Source organism: Lepidochelys kempii, chromosome 4, assembly GCF_965140265.1.
Source record: "Lepidochelys kempii isolate rLepKem1 chromosome 4, rLepKem1.hap2, whole genome shotgun sequence".
NCBI lineage: Eukaryota > Metazoa > Chordata > Testudines > Cheloniidae > Lepidochelys > Lepidochelys kempii.
The window spans coordinates 88290427-88305824 of NC_133259.1; the positions used below are offsets into that span (position 1 = coordinate 88290427).

General features: G+C 39.0%; 1 protein-coding gene and 1 long non-coding RNA gene across 12 annotated transcripts in view; one reads left to right on the forward strand and one right to left on the reverse strand.

Moving 5' to 3' along the window:
- The window catches only part of LOC140910613 (uncharacterized), a 44327-nt gene that overhangs the window by 26414 nt on the left and 2515 nt on the right, over window positions 1–15398 (forward strand). For 2 of the 4 annotated variants that reach the window (XR_012158671.1, XR_012158668.1), the window contains exon 4: window positions 3846–3929. This is a non-coding gene — a long non-coding RNA (uncharacterized lncRNA). Of the gene's footprint in view, window positions 1–3845; window positions 3934–5135; window positions 6574–15398 lie in introns of those variants that run through there. The other 2 variants (XR_012158670.1, XR_012158669.1) reach the window with 2 other exon arrangements.
- The window catches only part of EXOC1 (exocyst complex component 1), a 56774-nt gene that overhangs the window by 20997 nt on the left and 20379 nt on the right, over window positions 1–15398 (reverse strand). For 5 of the 8 annotated variants that reach the window (XM_073341985.1, XM_073341989.1, XM_073341986.1 and 2 more), the window contains 4 exons: window positions 10402–10551; window positions 7300–7405; window positions 1345–1389; window positions 264–427 (listed from right to left, as the gene is read on the reverse strand). In XM_073341985.1, the coding sequence (XP_073198086.1) occupies window positions 264–427; window positions 1345–1389; window positions 7300–7405; window positions 10402–10551 (465 nt within the window). The remainder of the gene's footprint in view (window positions 1–263; window positions 428–1344; window positions 1390–7299; window positions 7406–10401; window positions 10552–15398) is intronic. The other 3 variants (XM_073341987.1, XM_073341991.1, XM_073341990.1) reach the window with 1 other exon arrangement.

Consider the following 15398-nt stretch of genomic DNA (forward strand, 5'->3'; position numbering starts at 1 on the left):
CTATGGTTAAAGTTAGCGTCTGCATAATTAAATCTGTTACAGAGTCTTAAGCAAATGCACAATGCATATCATATTTAAGTGTTGACATATATGTATTCATTCTAAATGAATTTAAAACATTATTACATTAGAGAGAGAGAGACAGACACACACACACTCCTGGGCATGAACGAACATTTTCAGACAGTAAACAAAATGTGGATTCATGACTATCTAAAGTTCAAAACTAAGGAGAAATATTACATTACATTTTTTTGTTTTACCTTATCAAATTTAGTTCTATCAGCCACATCAAGGTCAGAGGCAGACATGTTTCCCATATCCAACAGTGAGGATGACTGAGACCTGCGATTTCCTGAACTCTGAACGGAGAGTTTATTTAGGCTAGAGGTAGACCCAGTCAATTTTCCAGAACTTCCATGAAGACCTATGAAATAATGAAACTATGAAAGATGGTAGCCTACGTGGAATAAAATATATTTGAAAAGAAAAATATAGGTATATCCAAAACAGCACTCCTAGTCCCCATAGAGATGGTCAATATTCTTTCTACTGAATAGTTTGTACCTTATCTAAGTGGTTTTGTTGTATACACGTTTCTTCATTACAAGCCTAACTGGAATATTTAAGTGTTTTTCAGAGTTAATTACAATGCAGCTACCTAAGTCTGCATTGTGGAATAACAAAGGAAAACTGACATCAGGAGCCACTTTGGACATTTTGCACCTGGGACCAGCAAGTATAGCAAATATGCTGGGGCAGGTACTCTCCTTTCTGAAAGGAAAGCTGGATGGGAACTCCAGTTGTGATACTTTAAGAGCATCTTCCAGCAGCACACAGAGCAAAGAGAGCCGGTGGGGAAATTATTCTGAAAGGAAAATAGTAGAGCAAACACTTGAGTATCTGAAGATACTCTCCATATTCTCTTGGAAAAAACAAGTCCATAGTTCACACTCTTTTGGTTAATGACAGTTGGGAATAAAGTGCGGCAGGGGGAGAAGAGGACTTAAGGAAGAGCTCTTGCTATGATGAGACACCTCAGTTCAAAAACAAAGTAAAGAGAAACATCTCCTGTTATATTCAAACTGCAAGTAAAATGCTGTCGTAAATCTTCATAAATCTCAAAATCACAGAGAAACCGATTATTAATTTTCATTCTGTATGTTCCTTCTAATATAATTGCCAACTATGTTCAACATCTCTTGGATGCGTTTTGCTTACAAATACTTATTGCACCCTGAACAGTTAGCTTTAGGGTTAATGGGTTTTCCATTATATATAACTACACCTATACATAGACACACATGCATTGACAATACATACTAATGCACTAATCATACTCACTCTCTGTTTCCTGTTTGACAGCGCTTTCTTTTCGAGGCAGTGTAGCTGGCATGGATTAGGTTGCAAGCATCAAAGACAAAGACAAGTTAAAAATGCAGTTTGCACAAACCATGCACAAGATGCAAGTTAAGCACTAGCTGGAAAGAAACATGCAGAGAACTATAAGCAGCAAGTAACTATAGTTGCAAACACATATAGTTGGGGAGTTACTGTTCTAGAAATTCAGTCTCTAACTACATGGAAAACACAGTATACGTTTCAAAATATTAAACTTTCATTTTTCTTAAAACAAAACACGGAGGAAAACTCTGACTTGTTAAACATTTATACATCAAATTCTCCTTAACACAGAAAAGACCACCAAAATACTGAGTCTTATTTGCAAAGATTGATATTGGAGGAGATTTGCAGTTTACCGGAACAGTGTGCAAATAAACTGTAAATCATATTGATACCAAACAAAGAGAAATGCAAACAGATTAGTCCTGTGCAGACTTGTACTGAATCAGGGCTACCTGCATTATCTTCCAGCTCTTTAACTAAAAATCTATTAAGACTGCAAAAGTCCTTTCAATAATATTCTTTTCTACAATAAGACCAGCCAGCCTATTGTATATTGCTGTTGCTGACAACTCAGTTTTGCTTTTCACAGTGAGAAGTAGTGTGTTTTTCATTCAGGTTGCATTAACAATTTTCCAGTTTGCAGATGTTGCCAGGCTCAGAAAAAAAGTCACTACCAATAACAACATTTACATAAAGATGCAACTCATTTTTAAAAGGTTTATCCCCTGAATATCCTGCTGGTCTGAAAAATAAAATAAGCAGTTTCCTCAAGCAAAAAACTGCATTTTAGTAAGCAGTTTAGAGTACCCTGTGACAGGGTAATATTGCCCTGTGTTTGTGATAAAGGATTCTAAGTTCACCAGTGGAAAGCACTTGCACACATGCTCTAGAAGCAAAAAAGTTAGTAGGATTCAACAATTCTTGGCGAGCATGGATTTTTCAAGTTACAGACGCAAAAACACCAAATGGTTACTTATCTGTACAGTAACTATTGTTCTTTGAGTTGTGTTGTGCATACACATTCCATTTGAGGTGAATGTGTGCTTACTGCACTCGAGTTGGAGACTTCTGCCAATACTACCACTAGGTGATGCATATGCTCCCGCTCACCTCATGCTCTCAGGTGACAGCATAAAACAGGCATGTCTGCCGCCTACCTCTCCATTCCTTCGCACCACTTTAAGTAAAGTCTGAAGTAGCAGGGAAGGTGGGAAGTACATGTTCACAACATACCTCAAAGAATAATAGTTACTGTACAGATAAATAACCTTTTTTCTCCTTTGAGTGATTGTGCACATACACATTCCACTGGAGGTGATTCCTCAGACATTCCCTTAAAGGGAGGACGACTTTGGATCATCTACACAGGGATTGTACCACTAACTTGCAAAGCTGGCATCATCTCAAGAGGTTTGAATCATGGTGTAATGAGTGGGAAAAGTATGCACAGACGACCATGTTGCTGCCTTGCATAAACAAGCTATTGGAAGATTGCTCAGGAATGGTGATGTGGTGGACTGAGCCCTAGTGGAGTGAGATGTTATTCTCAATGGAGGAGAGACTTTATCAAGATCGTAGCAGAGCTTCATACATTCAGAAACCCTGCATGAGATTCAAGGAGATGACACTGATTGACCTTGAATTCTTTCAACATAGCTTACAAAGAGCCTGGAGTAAGAACTGAAAGACCTAGTGTGGTCCAAGTAAAACGCCAGTGCTCTACAAACATCCAAAGTATGGAATGCTTTTTCAGCCTTAAATTAACATGTCAGGAAAAATACAAAAAGATTGTTTGGTTTAAATGGAAGACTGACACTACCTTAGGTATAAACTTAGGGTGAGGCCTAAGAGATACTTTGTCCTTATGGAATACCATGAAAGGAGGGTCAGCCAAGAGAGCAAGTTCTGAAATCCTCCTTGCAGAAATGACTGCCACCAAGAACCACTTTCTTTAGAGAAAATAAAGATAATGAAATTGTAGCCATTGGCTCAAAATAGGGTCCTATCAGTTTGGAGAGGGTGAAGTATTTCTTCGGGACCAGGAAGACAGTGGACAAGCCCCTTTTATGCCCTCTCCTGAGAACACATGTTGAGCAGGAGCCTGTGCACCACCTAGTAGTACTGCTGGCAAAAGTCTCTGACTTGAATGCACTGGACACACATAAAACAAAAAGTGAAATGTATATGTGTACAATCCTGCAAAGAACCACCCCATCAGAGTGGAGCTGGCAAGCTGGTCCTATTCTAAGAGGACAGATATTTACTTTCAATTGTACAAATCTGGATGTGCAAATGCTCTTCAACACCGATTTCTCAACTAGGCATCAATGCAGACGGTTTTAGGATGTCAGACTCAAATTTAATTACAGCTTAATTTTTATCTGCACTATTTTATATTTTACCACAGTACTGCATATTTGGTATTGGTTTCTTCATAGATTCCCTGATCCCTAACCCCATCGACTGGCACTGCAGAACAAAGAAATATAGCCAAGGACCACCCTTGAACAAAGTATCATCTGGTAGGTAAGACATACTGTTGTCACATCGTACATTATGTATTAGCATTAGAAAGACTGTACTCAGAGAGGTTTGTTGTCAAATTGGGAGGGCATGACTAGTAGAGATCCAAAGGGGTCAGTCCTGGGTCTGGTACTATTCAATATTTTCATTAATGACTTGGATAATGGAGTAGAGAGTATGCTTATAAAATCTGCAGATGACATCAAGCTAGGACAGGTTGCAAGCACTTTGGAGGACAGGTTGAAAAATCAAAATGACCTTCACAAATTGGCGAATTAGTCTGAATTCAACAAGATGGAATTTAATAAAGACTTGTACTTCACTTAGGAAGGAAAAATCAAATTCACAACTACAAAATGGGGAATAACTGTCAAGGCGGTAGTACTGCTGAAAAGGATCTGGGGGTTATGGTGAACCACAAACTGAATATGATTCATCAATGTGATGCAGCTGCAAAAAAGATTAATATTCTGGGATGTATTAACAGGATTGCTGTATGTAAGATACAGGAGGTAATTGTCCTTCTCTGCTTGGCACTGGTGAGGCCCCCACTTGAGTACTGCATCCAGCTCTGGGCACCACAATTTAGAAAGGATGTGGACAAACTGGAGAGTCCAGAGTAGAGCAACAAAGGATAAAAGGGTTAGAAAACCTATGAGGAAAGGTTGAGAAAAAGGGCCATGTTTAGTCTTGAGAAAAGAAGACTGATTTGGGGACCTGATAATCTTCCAACATGCTAAGGACTGTTATAAAGAGAAAGGTGATCAATTGTTCTCCAGCTCCACTAAGGTTAGGGCAAGTAGTAATGGGCTTAATCTGCAGCAAGGGAGACTTAAGGCAGATATTAGGAAAAGCTATTTAACTGTAATGGGAGTTAAGCTCTGGAATAGGCTTCCAAAGGAGGTTGTGGAGTCTCCATCACTGATATCCTTTAAAAACTTGGACAAACATCTGTCAGGGAAGGTCTACGTTTACTTGGTCCTACCACAGCGCAGGGGGGTCGACTTGATGACTTCTTGAAGTCCCTTCCAGCCCTACATTTCTAAGATTCTAGGAGTCTTTCAGCTCATTGTATTTAAATGCACTGAAGATAACAAGATTCTAGCTTTAACAGAGGAAGAAAAATACATCCCGTTAAGGCAAGGAAGAATTTATCCCAGAAGTTTACTGCTCTCTTTTTTGTGTCACTGTCTTCCAAAAAAAAGAACCTTCTGCTAGTACAGAGCACCAAAAGAATTCTCCCAGCAGACTCTGCGTTGAAGATGCTCAAATTGAAGCTTCATTCCAGAAATTGCAAAGAAGCAAAAGGCAAGAAAACACCAACACAGCTCAAAGACTGGCAATGTCTGATATCCCACAACCTACTCTGTAAAAAGTCTCTGTCTGTTCCTTACACAGTAATTTTTTCATTATTAAAGAAATGTACATTAATTCAACAAAACATCTTTTAGGAATATGCACTAACTTCCTCAAATGCACAAAGTCTTTTTAATTCGGCATTGTTAAACTGGTTTTCACATTCATTTAAAAAAAAATCAGCTGACATTTAAAAGGCAAAATGAAATACTATTTATCTGTAGAGATCTGAGATGCTTCTCCTCCCCCCTTTGCACAACGGATAACATTAAGAACATGAACAGTGCAGAGCAGTGTATTTTCCTATACTACCACTATGGTCTAATTCAGGTTGAATTTGTTTGTGGACTTCACAGACAATCCATGATTCTGGGATATGAATCCATGAAAGCTGCTCATTAATTCCTGGGTTGGGTAGCAAGGAACTTCCTCCGTGGATGCAACTGCAGAATGCCAGTTCTGTTTCTGTGCAAAGACTGAAGCCTACTCACTCCTTGAGAAAGAGATTCTGCTCAGTCTCTGCATGAATACTGGAGGACATATCTCAGAATGTCCTATGAGAAGGAAGTTCTTCCCTGGCTTACTGAAGGTCTGAGAAAGCAACAGTTTGGCTTGCTACATGACAAACTATAAAAGAATGTGTCTATGTTTAAGTAGAACTGTTACAAAAGTAATTAATCTTACACTAGATAAATTTATAGAAAATTTCTCCAAGCTCTTGCTAGACTGAAAAGATTGCTAGGCTTTAAAAAAATATAGTCGAAGTTTACACAAATATGAGTCTTAATAGAAATTCTCTTGGCTCTTTTAAATTCACATATGTGAATAATCTCGTTTCTCTAAAACAGAGATCTGTTATCCACAGTTCACAATAATGTGTCAAGTCCAGAACATGATTACTATGGATAACGTGGTTTCCTCCCAAAGTGGATCACAAGGGAATAGTAAAAAAATAATGGAAAAAAATATAGGGTTATTTTAAGAGGCGGGGAGGAGGCGGGGATTATTTATTTATTTTTTAAACTTTGACCAATAAGGTAAGTTAACATTTCAAGATTCAGGACTTCTTCTGCCCCAAGTTGTTCTTCTGAAAACCTTAGGGAACCATTTGTGCTCCATGTTCAATCATCTGCTATGGCAAATTTAGGCATATTAACGAATAGACTATACCATCTGAAAAAGTGCATCAAAGATTTACTCACTGTATTAAAAAAGGCAAAGCAGAATTAATTGCATTATTTCATTTCAATAGTAAAATGATCAGAGATTAAAGGCCATATGTCTATACCAAACATTAAAATACATACAAATCCATCTACCTTTCACATGTTTTTCTTTATTATTTGCTGCTAGACAGCATTATTATTTTGGGTATAGATTCCCTTTCATACGCATGAGTGAACTCCTTTTCCCAAAAGGGGATACATGCACCCATCAAAAGGGAAACTAAATACAATTTCCAACCTCAGATGCATGTACATAGCTCCCTTTGAAACTCATGTATGTACATCCCCATGGGCAGAATTAGTGTTTAAGTTAGCTTCCTCAAAATCTCTCATAAGTATTTATTAAAATACAAATCTCTTAGTAGCACAAGTAACACTAAAACACTGCCAAATAGTTTTCTTTGGATAAAATGTTTGTTTTCAAATTTGCTTCAGTGTTAAAATCCCAATAAGTTTTTAAACAATAATGTGTTGTTAGGTCTCAAACAATGATCTGCACTCACAGTGACATATATAGTGTCATGCCTCATTCTTCAAGTTATCTCATTCTACTCCCTTTTAGTTTACTACAAGTGTCACACTGAGGGCTTTTGCAGTGTACCTAATACATTTTTGATGATCCCATATTTATCCTCTGACTTTCACCATGTCTGCCAAATGTAGCATCTTTCCAGTTCAGGCACAAAACAGTCATTTACAAAGTTGGCTCTGAATGATTTGCCATAACTGTTTATTACAACACAAACAAAAAACTAAAAGCAAAGGTATGTGTCTCTTGGGAGCTTACCAAACTTTTTTCCTTCTTTGGTTGTGCCCGTCATCTTAATCTTGGCAACCTCAAAGAAATCTTTAATTTCTCTTTCATATAGCCGTGATAAATAATCCATGTAATTCTTAAGTGAAAAACAAAAACAGTTTAGCATAAGTACTGTAATCTGAACAAATGCAATAACCCAGAATTATAAATGGCAACCTGCAAATAAAATGAACAAGCTAATGCTCTTGGTGCCTTGCATCTAAAGATTTGGACTATATAAAACCTTAGTAGTCTATGCTACCAGAAGAAGCTCTGAAGCAACGAATCCACTGGGGTAGGTTGTAACCTCCCCACCACAGGGGGAATATAAATGGCCAGTACAGCCCACGGTTATTGGGGGTGGCCAGAGTGGCAGGGGGACATGATAATTCAATTAATCCCCTTTACAGCCTTTGCTACTGGGCTCTACTGAGCCTCTAGCAGCAAATAAAAAGATATGCTCCCCAGGCAAAAACCCTGAAAGTTTGCCTCCCACAGGATGAATCCCTGCTGAGAAACAGAAGGCAAAGCTAGCTCAAGATGTTATAAATTCCACTTCCCTGCCACCAGATTCAGTGATACTGGTCCTTTATTTGTTGTATGTATCTTCTTTACTGTAAGCTACAGAAGAAGCTTTAATTTTGGCTTGCATCGTTGCTAAAAAAGCTTAAATTTCAAAAAGCAAAAAACTTCTCACAACTAAAGTATAAATTATTTGACTGTCTGACTGCTTGATTTATAACTTGAATTCGCTATATAAAACAATCTCTTAGTCAGCACCACAAATGGAAGTGCCCTCTGTAGGTATTTGTTTTCATATTTTCCTCAAATGTTAATCACTTGACATAACGAGTCCATAAATCGCTAATCCATTCCTAACCATCAGTGCAAAAATGTAACAAGAACCTATTGGAAGAATATTTCCCTATTAAACCATATGTGCATGTGTGTAAGCTCACGTGACAAGGAGGGCAAGCAAATGCCTATCTTTAGGGTTGTACGTGTGCGCACATACTATACACACATCTCATTACCCTCTAATAATAGTAGGAACTCAGCCCTTCCCCAAAGTTGCTAAAGCGTTATCACCACTTTTACATACAACGGTAACTACTTCTACTTTCCACAATGGTGTTCAGTCCATTATTTTTACTATTATTTCTCAGAAAGTAAGTAAAACAAATTGAAAAATTATTTAGTTTGCTTAATGATCTAATAGCCACAAACCTGTGCTAGTGGGGAAATCTAGTTTCAGTTCTTGGAAGTTACTGCATTTTATTATTTCTATCAAAAAACATTACAAGCACAAAATAAGTCCTCTTGGCAGTCACAAGGTTACTTACTTTCATTATCAGGGGGAAACAAACTAAATAATTCATTACATTTTAAGTTACATCATTATAATAATCATTGAGTTCACAGTTAGAAAGTGTTATTGATTTATTTGCTCATTTGAATATTATATTATTCAAAAGCACTACTTTAACTACAAAGCTGCAAAAGAAAAAATTCCAGTAAAAGGACTGTTGTTTTCTGAGTATATCCCTAACTTTAGCTTACAGCCCAATTCAAACAAATCGAAAGAACGAGGAAAAATTAGAACAGGATACCAAAGAAGACTATCAAATAGTTTGTGTACACTTGAAAGGTATGAAAATGTTCTAGAAATTTACCATTCAGTCTCTGTAGAGATACTCTCTAACAGGACACATACCTAATTTACATGAATGCTGACTAAAATGGGGAATAAATTACTTTCTTTGTAAAAAAGGTAATTAAAGAGACTGTAAGACGTCAGTCTTCTACTGGGCATTTAACCAACTTCTGCTTATATGACATGAAAGAAGACACAACTAGTTGAATATTTCAGGATCATTTTTAGGAGTCTGCTTTAAAACTCTAATACTTAAGACTGACTGAATTTACAATGGATGACATTCATTAGCAACCTCTCAGTTCCTAGCAGAAAGTTGCTAATAACCAAAAGTTGCCAATAGGCAAAAAACCCACGCCCAGGACAGCAGCACAGAGCAGCCCTGCAGCTAGGTACCCACTACCAATACAGAAGAAAACGCAGGAGGTACTGTGGAGTCGGAAGGGAAACTGGGAGGGTGGGCGGTATGAAGGGAAGCAGCAGGGCTGTAGCCTGAATGCTGGGGCTTTCTACAGGAAGCAGAGGCACTGAGCACCTGCAGGGCTGCACAGCCCCTCTCCATGCACTGTCCAGACTGCTCCAGGAGCCCAGGATTAGCATAATCAAGTGCTTCCCTCCCTGGCAGCAGCCATGCAAACCTGCCTGCATCTGGGACTTTCCACAGGAAGTGAGTACCTGTGGGGTTGTACGGCAAAAACAATGGTTAGTAAATGGCATGACAGTTGCTAATAGCCAAATGCCATTAACATTCAAATCAATCGGATTGGGTTGGTTCCTAGCAAAAAGTTGCTCATAACAGAAAATTGTCAGTATCAGGATTGCTAATAATTGTCATCCATTGTATCAGTCTTAAAAATAGTGTGTTTAATAAGAGCAAAAAAACCTCACTATTAAGGGCCAAATGTTGCCTTCAGTTACACCCGAACAATTACTGTACAATCTGTGGTTAATTTTTCACTTCATGGTATTTTTGAAAAACCTGTACAAACAACTTACAAAACAAAACTTTTAAAAATAACTAAAATTGAGATTTTTTCTATTCTATTTAAAGTAGCCTCTAAAAATGGATTAACAATGAGTTCTGTGGAACTAAGAAGATCATTTATACCAGAGTTATTTTCCAGAATTTTTTTAATTATGTATGCTGTTAGTGCACATAATGGAAAAATGTGTATTTAAAGGTATCACATATTTATTAAGTGCCATAACTTTGTACAGATATTAAAAACACCTATCTCTAGAGGAGTTTATAGTGTATATCACAGTAAATGACGATAATACCAAGAAAGAAGTAGGGAAAGAAGGATCAGGGATTAAAACATCTGAGCTGTGATTTTTTTAATCACAATTTAACATTCAAATTGAGAATAAGACACTTATCCAAAAATAATGGAACACATAGCACTAGAGAGAATTTATCCAATATCTGAGTCTCATACCTTTGTTAACCCTTCATATTTTCCATAATCTGTACTTTTTAGCCACTCCATCAATTTGGCATATCGAAGCAAGTCTCTGTGAAAGGGATGGTGATTGGGTAATGTCAGCTCAATAGAGTGCTGGGCAAGCGTGGAACTTTGGTCATGACCCTTGATAAAAGAAAACATTAAAATAAGCATAGAAGCAATGTGTGTAAACATACCACTACAAATGCTATCTAATTAGCCTAAAAATTATCACAGTCAGATAAACAAAAGAAAACAGAAAAGTGAAACTGAAAATTACTTCTTTCACATGTCATTTATCTGCAGTTAATAGCTTAAATGATATCCTGCGTTGGCCTAGTGACTAGGACATTGGACTACGACTTGATAGATCTGGGTTCCATTCCTAACTCTGCCACTGGCCTGCTGGGTGATCTTTGGCAAGTCACTGCCCCTCTGTGCCTCAGTTAGCCCATCTGTAAAACGGTGATGATACCAACCTCCTTTGTAAAATGTTTTGTAATCCACTGATTAAAAGAGCTGGATTACATCGGGGACCTGATTTCAGATGGGACCTTTGGGGACTGTTATAATACAAAACAACAATACAGAGACATTACTATACCATACTCAGGGCTGGTAGCACTGCCTATTGAAGTTGCCCAATATTTCCCATTAGAAGGCCTGATTTTCTGTTGCTTATAACTATGACATACTTTAACCATTGGGGCTGAAATTTTCTATGCCAGGTGTCTGCCTCAAAACCGATTTTTATTTATTTTTTTTTTAATTTCAACCAAAACCATTTACCCATTCAGAAAAAATACTATGTTATTTTGTTTGTGTTAAAAAATTCTGATGACTTTAACTGAGATGTTCTAGTGTCCCCATGTTGTAGAGCTTGGACCTGAAATTTGGCAGGGTGGGAGAATGGGGGTGACCTTTATATCATGGATTTGTCTTTTGGTGTCCCTGTGAATATCAGACCAAATTTGGCCAAGTTATAAGCATCTGAAAAATTATAATTTGCACATACGCAGCAGAGTCTTGATTGAATTTAGCATCTAAACTCACTGAAGATTCCCATCTGTATTGAGCAACTGAGCAAGCTCCAGCCCTGGGCTACAGGAGGTAACAAGACTTTCTCTGCAATTGCTGCTGCAGGCCAGACTGGGTCTGGACCAGAAATGAAAAGCAAAAAACTGTCCCTCTTCTGGTCTCAATGTTCCTCCTGCTGAAGCCCAGGAAGCATAGAGGAAGCTATCTGATTTGAAAGCAGAGGGGATAAGAGTCAGATTGGGGGTGTGCGATAATTAGATTGAGACGAGGAGCAGGGGCAGGGGAGAGAGACTGGCAGGGAAAGGAGACTCAACAGATTAGACAAGGAAGGCAATGGAGGAAGGACTCAATATGAAACGAAGAGCTACATGGGAAGACAGGAACTGTTTGAGCAAGGAAACTGGGACTGAGAACTAGTGAGGTGGGGAAGGAATGAAGTATGGGAACTGGGGAAACAGATTTGATGAAAAGCCAAGGTGCGAGCAGAGAACTGGACTGGCAAGGCAAAGAGGAGTGGGGGCGAGGCAACCACTGAGATTGGATGAAGAGTCTGGTGATGGAAACAGGGACTGGAAGCCAGTGAGGGCATGAAATGCGGGAGGAGGAGAAGGAGGACCAGAGGCAGAGAATGTGGAGAGAGGCAGATTGGATGAGGAGCGGGGAAGGGGAGCTGGGATTGACTGGACAAGGAGCTGAGGGATTGGGACTAGGGGGACTGGGACTAGGATGAGAAGTCTAACTCAGCCTTCTGCAAACAGACCCACAGGGTCTCAAGTCAAGCACCCAGAGAAAATGAGGAACACAGTAACCACCTGTGAAAAGACTAGTTTAAGTGACTGTCCAGGATCACACAGGAAACCTGGGGCAGGGGCAGGGATAGAATTCAGTTTCCAAGAGCAACATTCAGCTGCCTTAATCATCCACTCTTCCTGCAATCCACTGCCTCATTCACTTCACGCCTTTTAACTTCTGCAAGAAATGAAACAGACAACTGCCTCCTTCACTATAAAACCCTGATTTATCCCTAGAGCATAGTCCATCTTGTACAGTAACTGACAGAGGGCCTGTGGAAAAAAAATAGTATGCAATCATGTAATTAAAACTGTATCTTAATGCACATGAACAAGGGGACTGAATTAAGGTGGTACAGAGAACCTTAATTCTGGTATTTCCTAATTTTTGAGTGCATGTCTTTGCAACCTTAATAATGTTCTTTTAAAGTAAGGGTTTGTGTGTTTAATACAGTGGTCACCAACCAGTCAATTGCAATCGACTGGTCAATCCTGGAGCCTCTCCCACTCAATCACAACCACTGGCTAAAAGTCCGGCAGCACAGCAGAGTTACCACTAAGGCAGGCTCCCTGCCTGCCCCAGTCCCAGGCCACTCCCAGAAGCCGCCGGCACACCCCTCCAGCCCCAGGGGAGGGGCCTCCCTCTACATACTGCTCCTGCCTTCAAGTACTGCCCCCACAGCTCCCATTGGCCAGGAATGAGGAACTGTGGCCGACAGAAGCTGTGGGGGCGACGCCTGCAGAGGATGGCAGGGGGCGCACTGGCCTCTTCCGGTAGCCCTGCCCCAACCCGACACCCCCCCCCCCCGAGCCAGCAACCCATACCCCCTCCTGCACCCCAACACTCTGCCCCAGCCCAGAACCTGCACCCCCTCCCAAACCCCTGCCCAGTGAAAGTGAGTGGGGCGGGGGCCTTCAGGGAAGGGGCGGGATAAATCCTGGATTGCACTTAAATTCAAAAAGTGATCTTGTGCGTAAAAAGGTTGGAGACCACTGGTTTAATACAAGTTGAGATGACAAATCACTCTGGAGACATAGTAGACTGTATGATTATTAGCTCAATTCAAGGTTAGATTTCACAGATTTCATTTTTAAATTTTTAAGTCTCTATATACTTTGTTGCACTATGTAGGAGGAAAATTTTCCTCTGGTTCACAACTAATCTATGGACCAGATCTTGGCCCTCACATCTATAACTTTTGTGCTTTTCTGGTAGTGTAAAGGGCACACAAACTGCCCTGATTAGGGAGCCAGTGATTCCTGTGACATAACAGAATTTTCAAGTAGTGTAAAGTCAGCTTAAACCACTGTCAGCCACTCTCTCCAGATAGAGGGGCATTCTTGAGCAGGTCAGAAGTGGCATGGGGGTGACCATTTGGCAGGGTGGCCCTAAGATTATTTTAGTTTGTGTAGTTTAGAGCAGCCATTAGGCTGCTTTAAGTTACATGGATGCCAGTTTGGTACCTAGAACACAGAAACAAAAAAAGATGACTTAGGGCCATCTTCCTCCATAGCCCTTTCCCACTGTACCAAGTACAGTTCAGACAGACTTGGGAATTAGGTCCAATGTCTGTAAAAGAAGTGTGTAGAACTCAAAATCTTTGTAGTTTTCAACTGTGATATAGTCATGGACATCTAATTTAAATTAAGAGACTTAAACCTGGACATTCCATATACACATTAACTGAAAAGTTAACTAAACACTGCAATCCAAACAATTCAGTGTATTTAAAATGCTTTAGACAAACTAGTCAAACTATGATTTTATTATTATTATTACTATTATTATTACAACCTCCTTTCGCAGAATCAGAATGATAAAGAAAACTACATCCAATTTGGGATACAGCATGAGGTAGCAGATTACATTAAAATGATTCCTAGATTGAGATGACTTTTCTTATTTGTCCCAGCAAAGAGTAAGTTCACACATTCAGATAAATTATTTTTCTCTAAAACCCAGCTGAAATCTTGAAACTAGTGACGTTGAGAGTTGCAGGAGGCAGGCCACACCTTGGTATATGCACAGATGGGCACAGGCCACACTTGAGTCACCCCTGCTGAATGAGGAGAAACTGTGATCTTTGTAGTCATATTAAGTATTGTTTGTCTTTACTGTTGCATATTTATTTAAAACAAAACAATTAAAAAACCAGGGATCAGCTGGGCTTAAACAAACAAGAGTAAGTAATATATTATATCAACAGCAGCAATTATCTTCCCATTTGTTAGGTAGTTAACACTGTTAAAAGGTTGTATATTAGTTCAGTAATAGCAAAATATTCTTAATTGCTCTTTGATGCCCCCCACCCTTTTTAAGGTAGGGTTTTCATAGAAATTCAATGCAGAAAACCTCTTAGTCATCTATTTCATCCTCCTACTATGCAGCCTTGTTTCCTACAATATATATTTCAGTTGTTTTTGTTTAGTCCAGACTCAACTGTTGGAGCTTCCATCACATCTCTTGCGAGACTACTGTACAATTTACTTGATGTTATTGTTAGGACATTCTCAGATATTCAGCCAAAATTTCCTTTGCTTATTTCATCCCATAATTCCGATTCATGCCCCTCTTGTACCAGATAAAAGAATTTCCCTCTCTGCTTGGTATTAGCATTCTTCACATAGTTACAGTTGATCGTGTTCACCCTTTAGCCATGGTCTATCAAAGTTAACTTCGTTCTCCTTATTTCTCCTTCCAAGTCAATCCCTCCATCTTCATATTTTCTGTTGCTCTGCTCCAAATGACATCCAATTTGTTTAAATTCTAGTATCTAGGTGCCCAGAACTAATATGTGTTTTTCCTCCAAAAATGCCACATAAAAAGGAGTACCACCTCTGGTTCAGTGTACTACCACCTAGATACATACACAGCACAAAATTACACAGTTTTTTTAATCACGTTGCACTGCAAGCTTTTATCAAGTTTGCTGTCCACTGTTCCAAAAGAAGAAAGCCCAGCTGATTTATGTTTTCCTTACTAATAGAACCTGATAACATCCTAAAGTTACAGATGTATTTTATTTAATAAAATACAAGTTTAGAAAACAAGATAAGATTAGAACACAGACAAGTAAATGTTTAACTATATCAACTGCTGAATGTTAGCAATAGTAACTGCAGACTTTTTTTTTCCAAATGCAATGAGCTCTAATCTGGAGT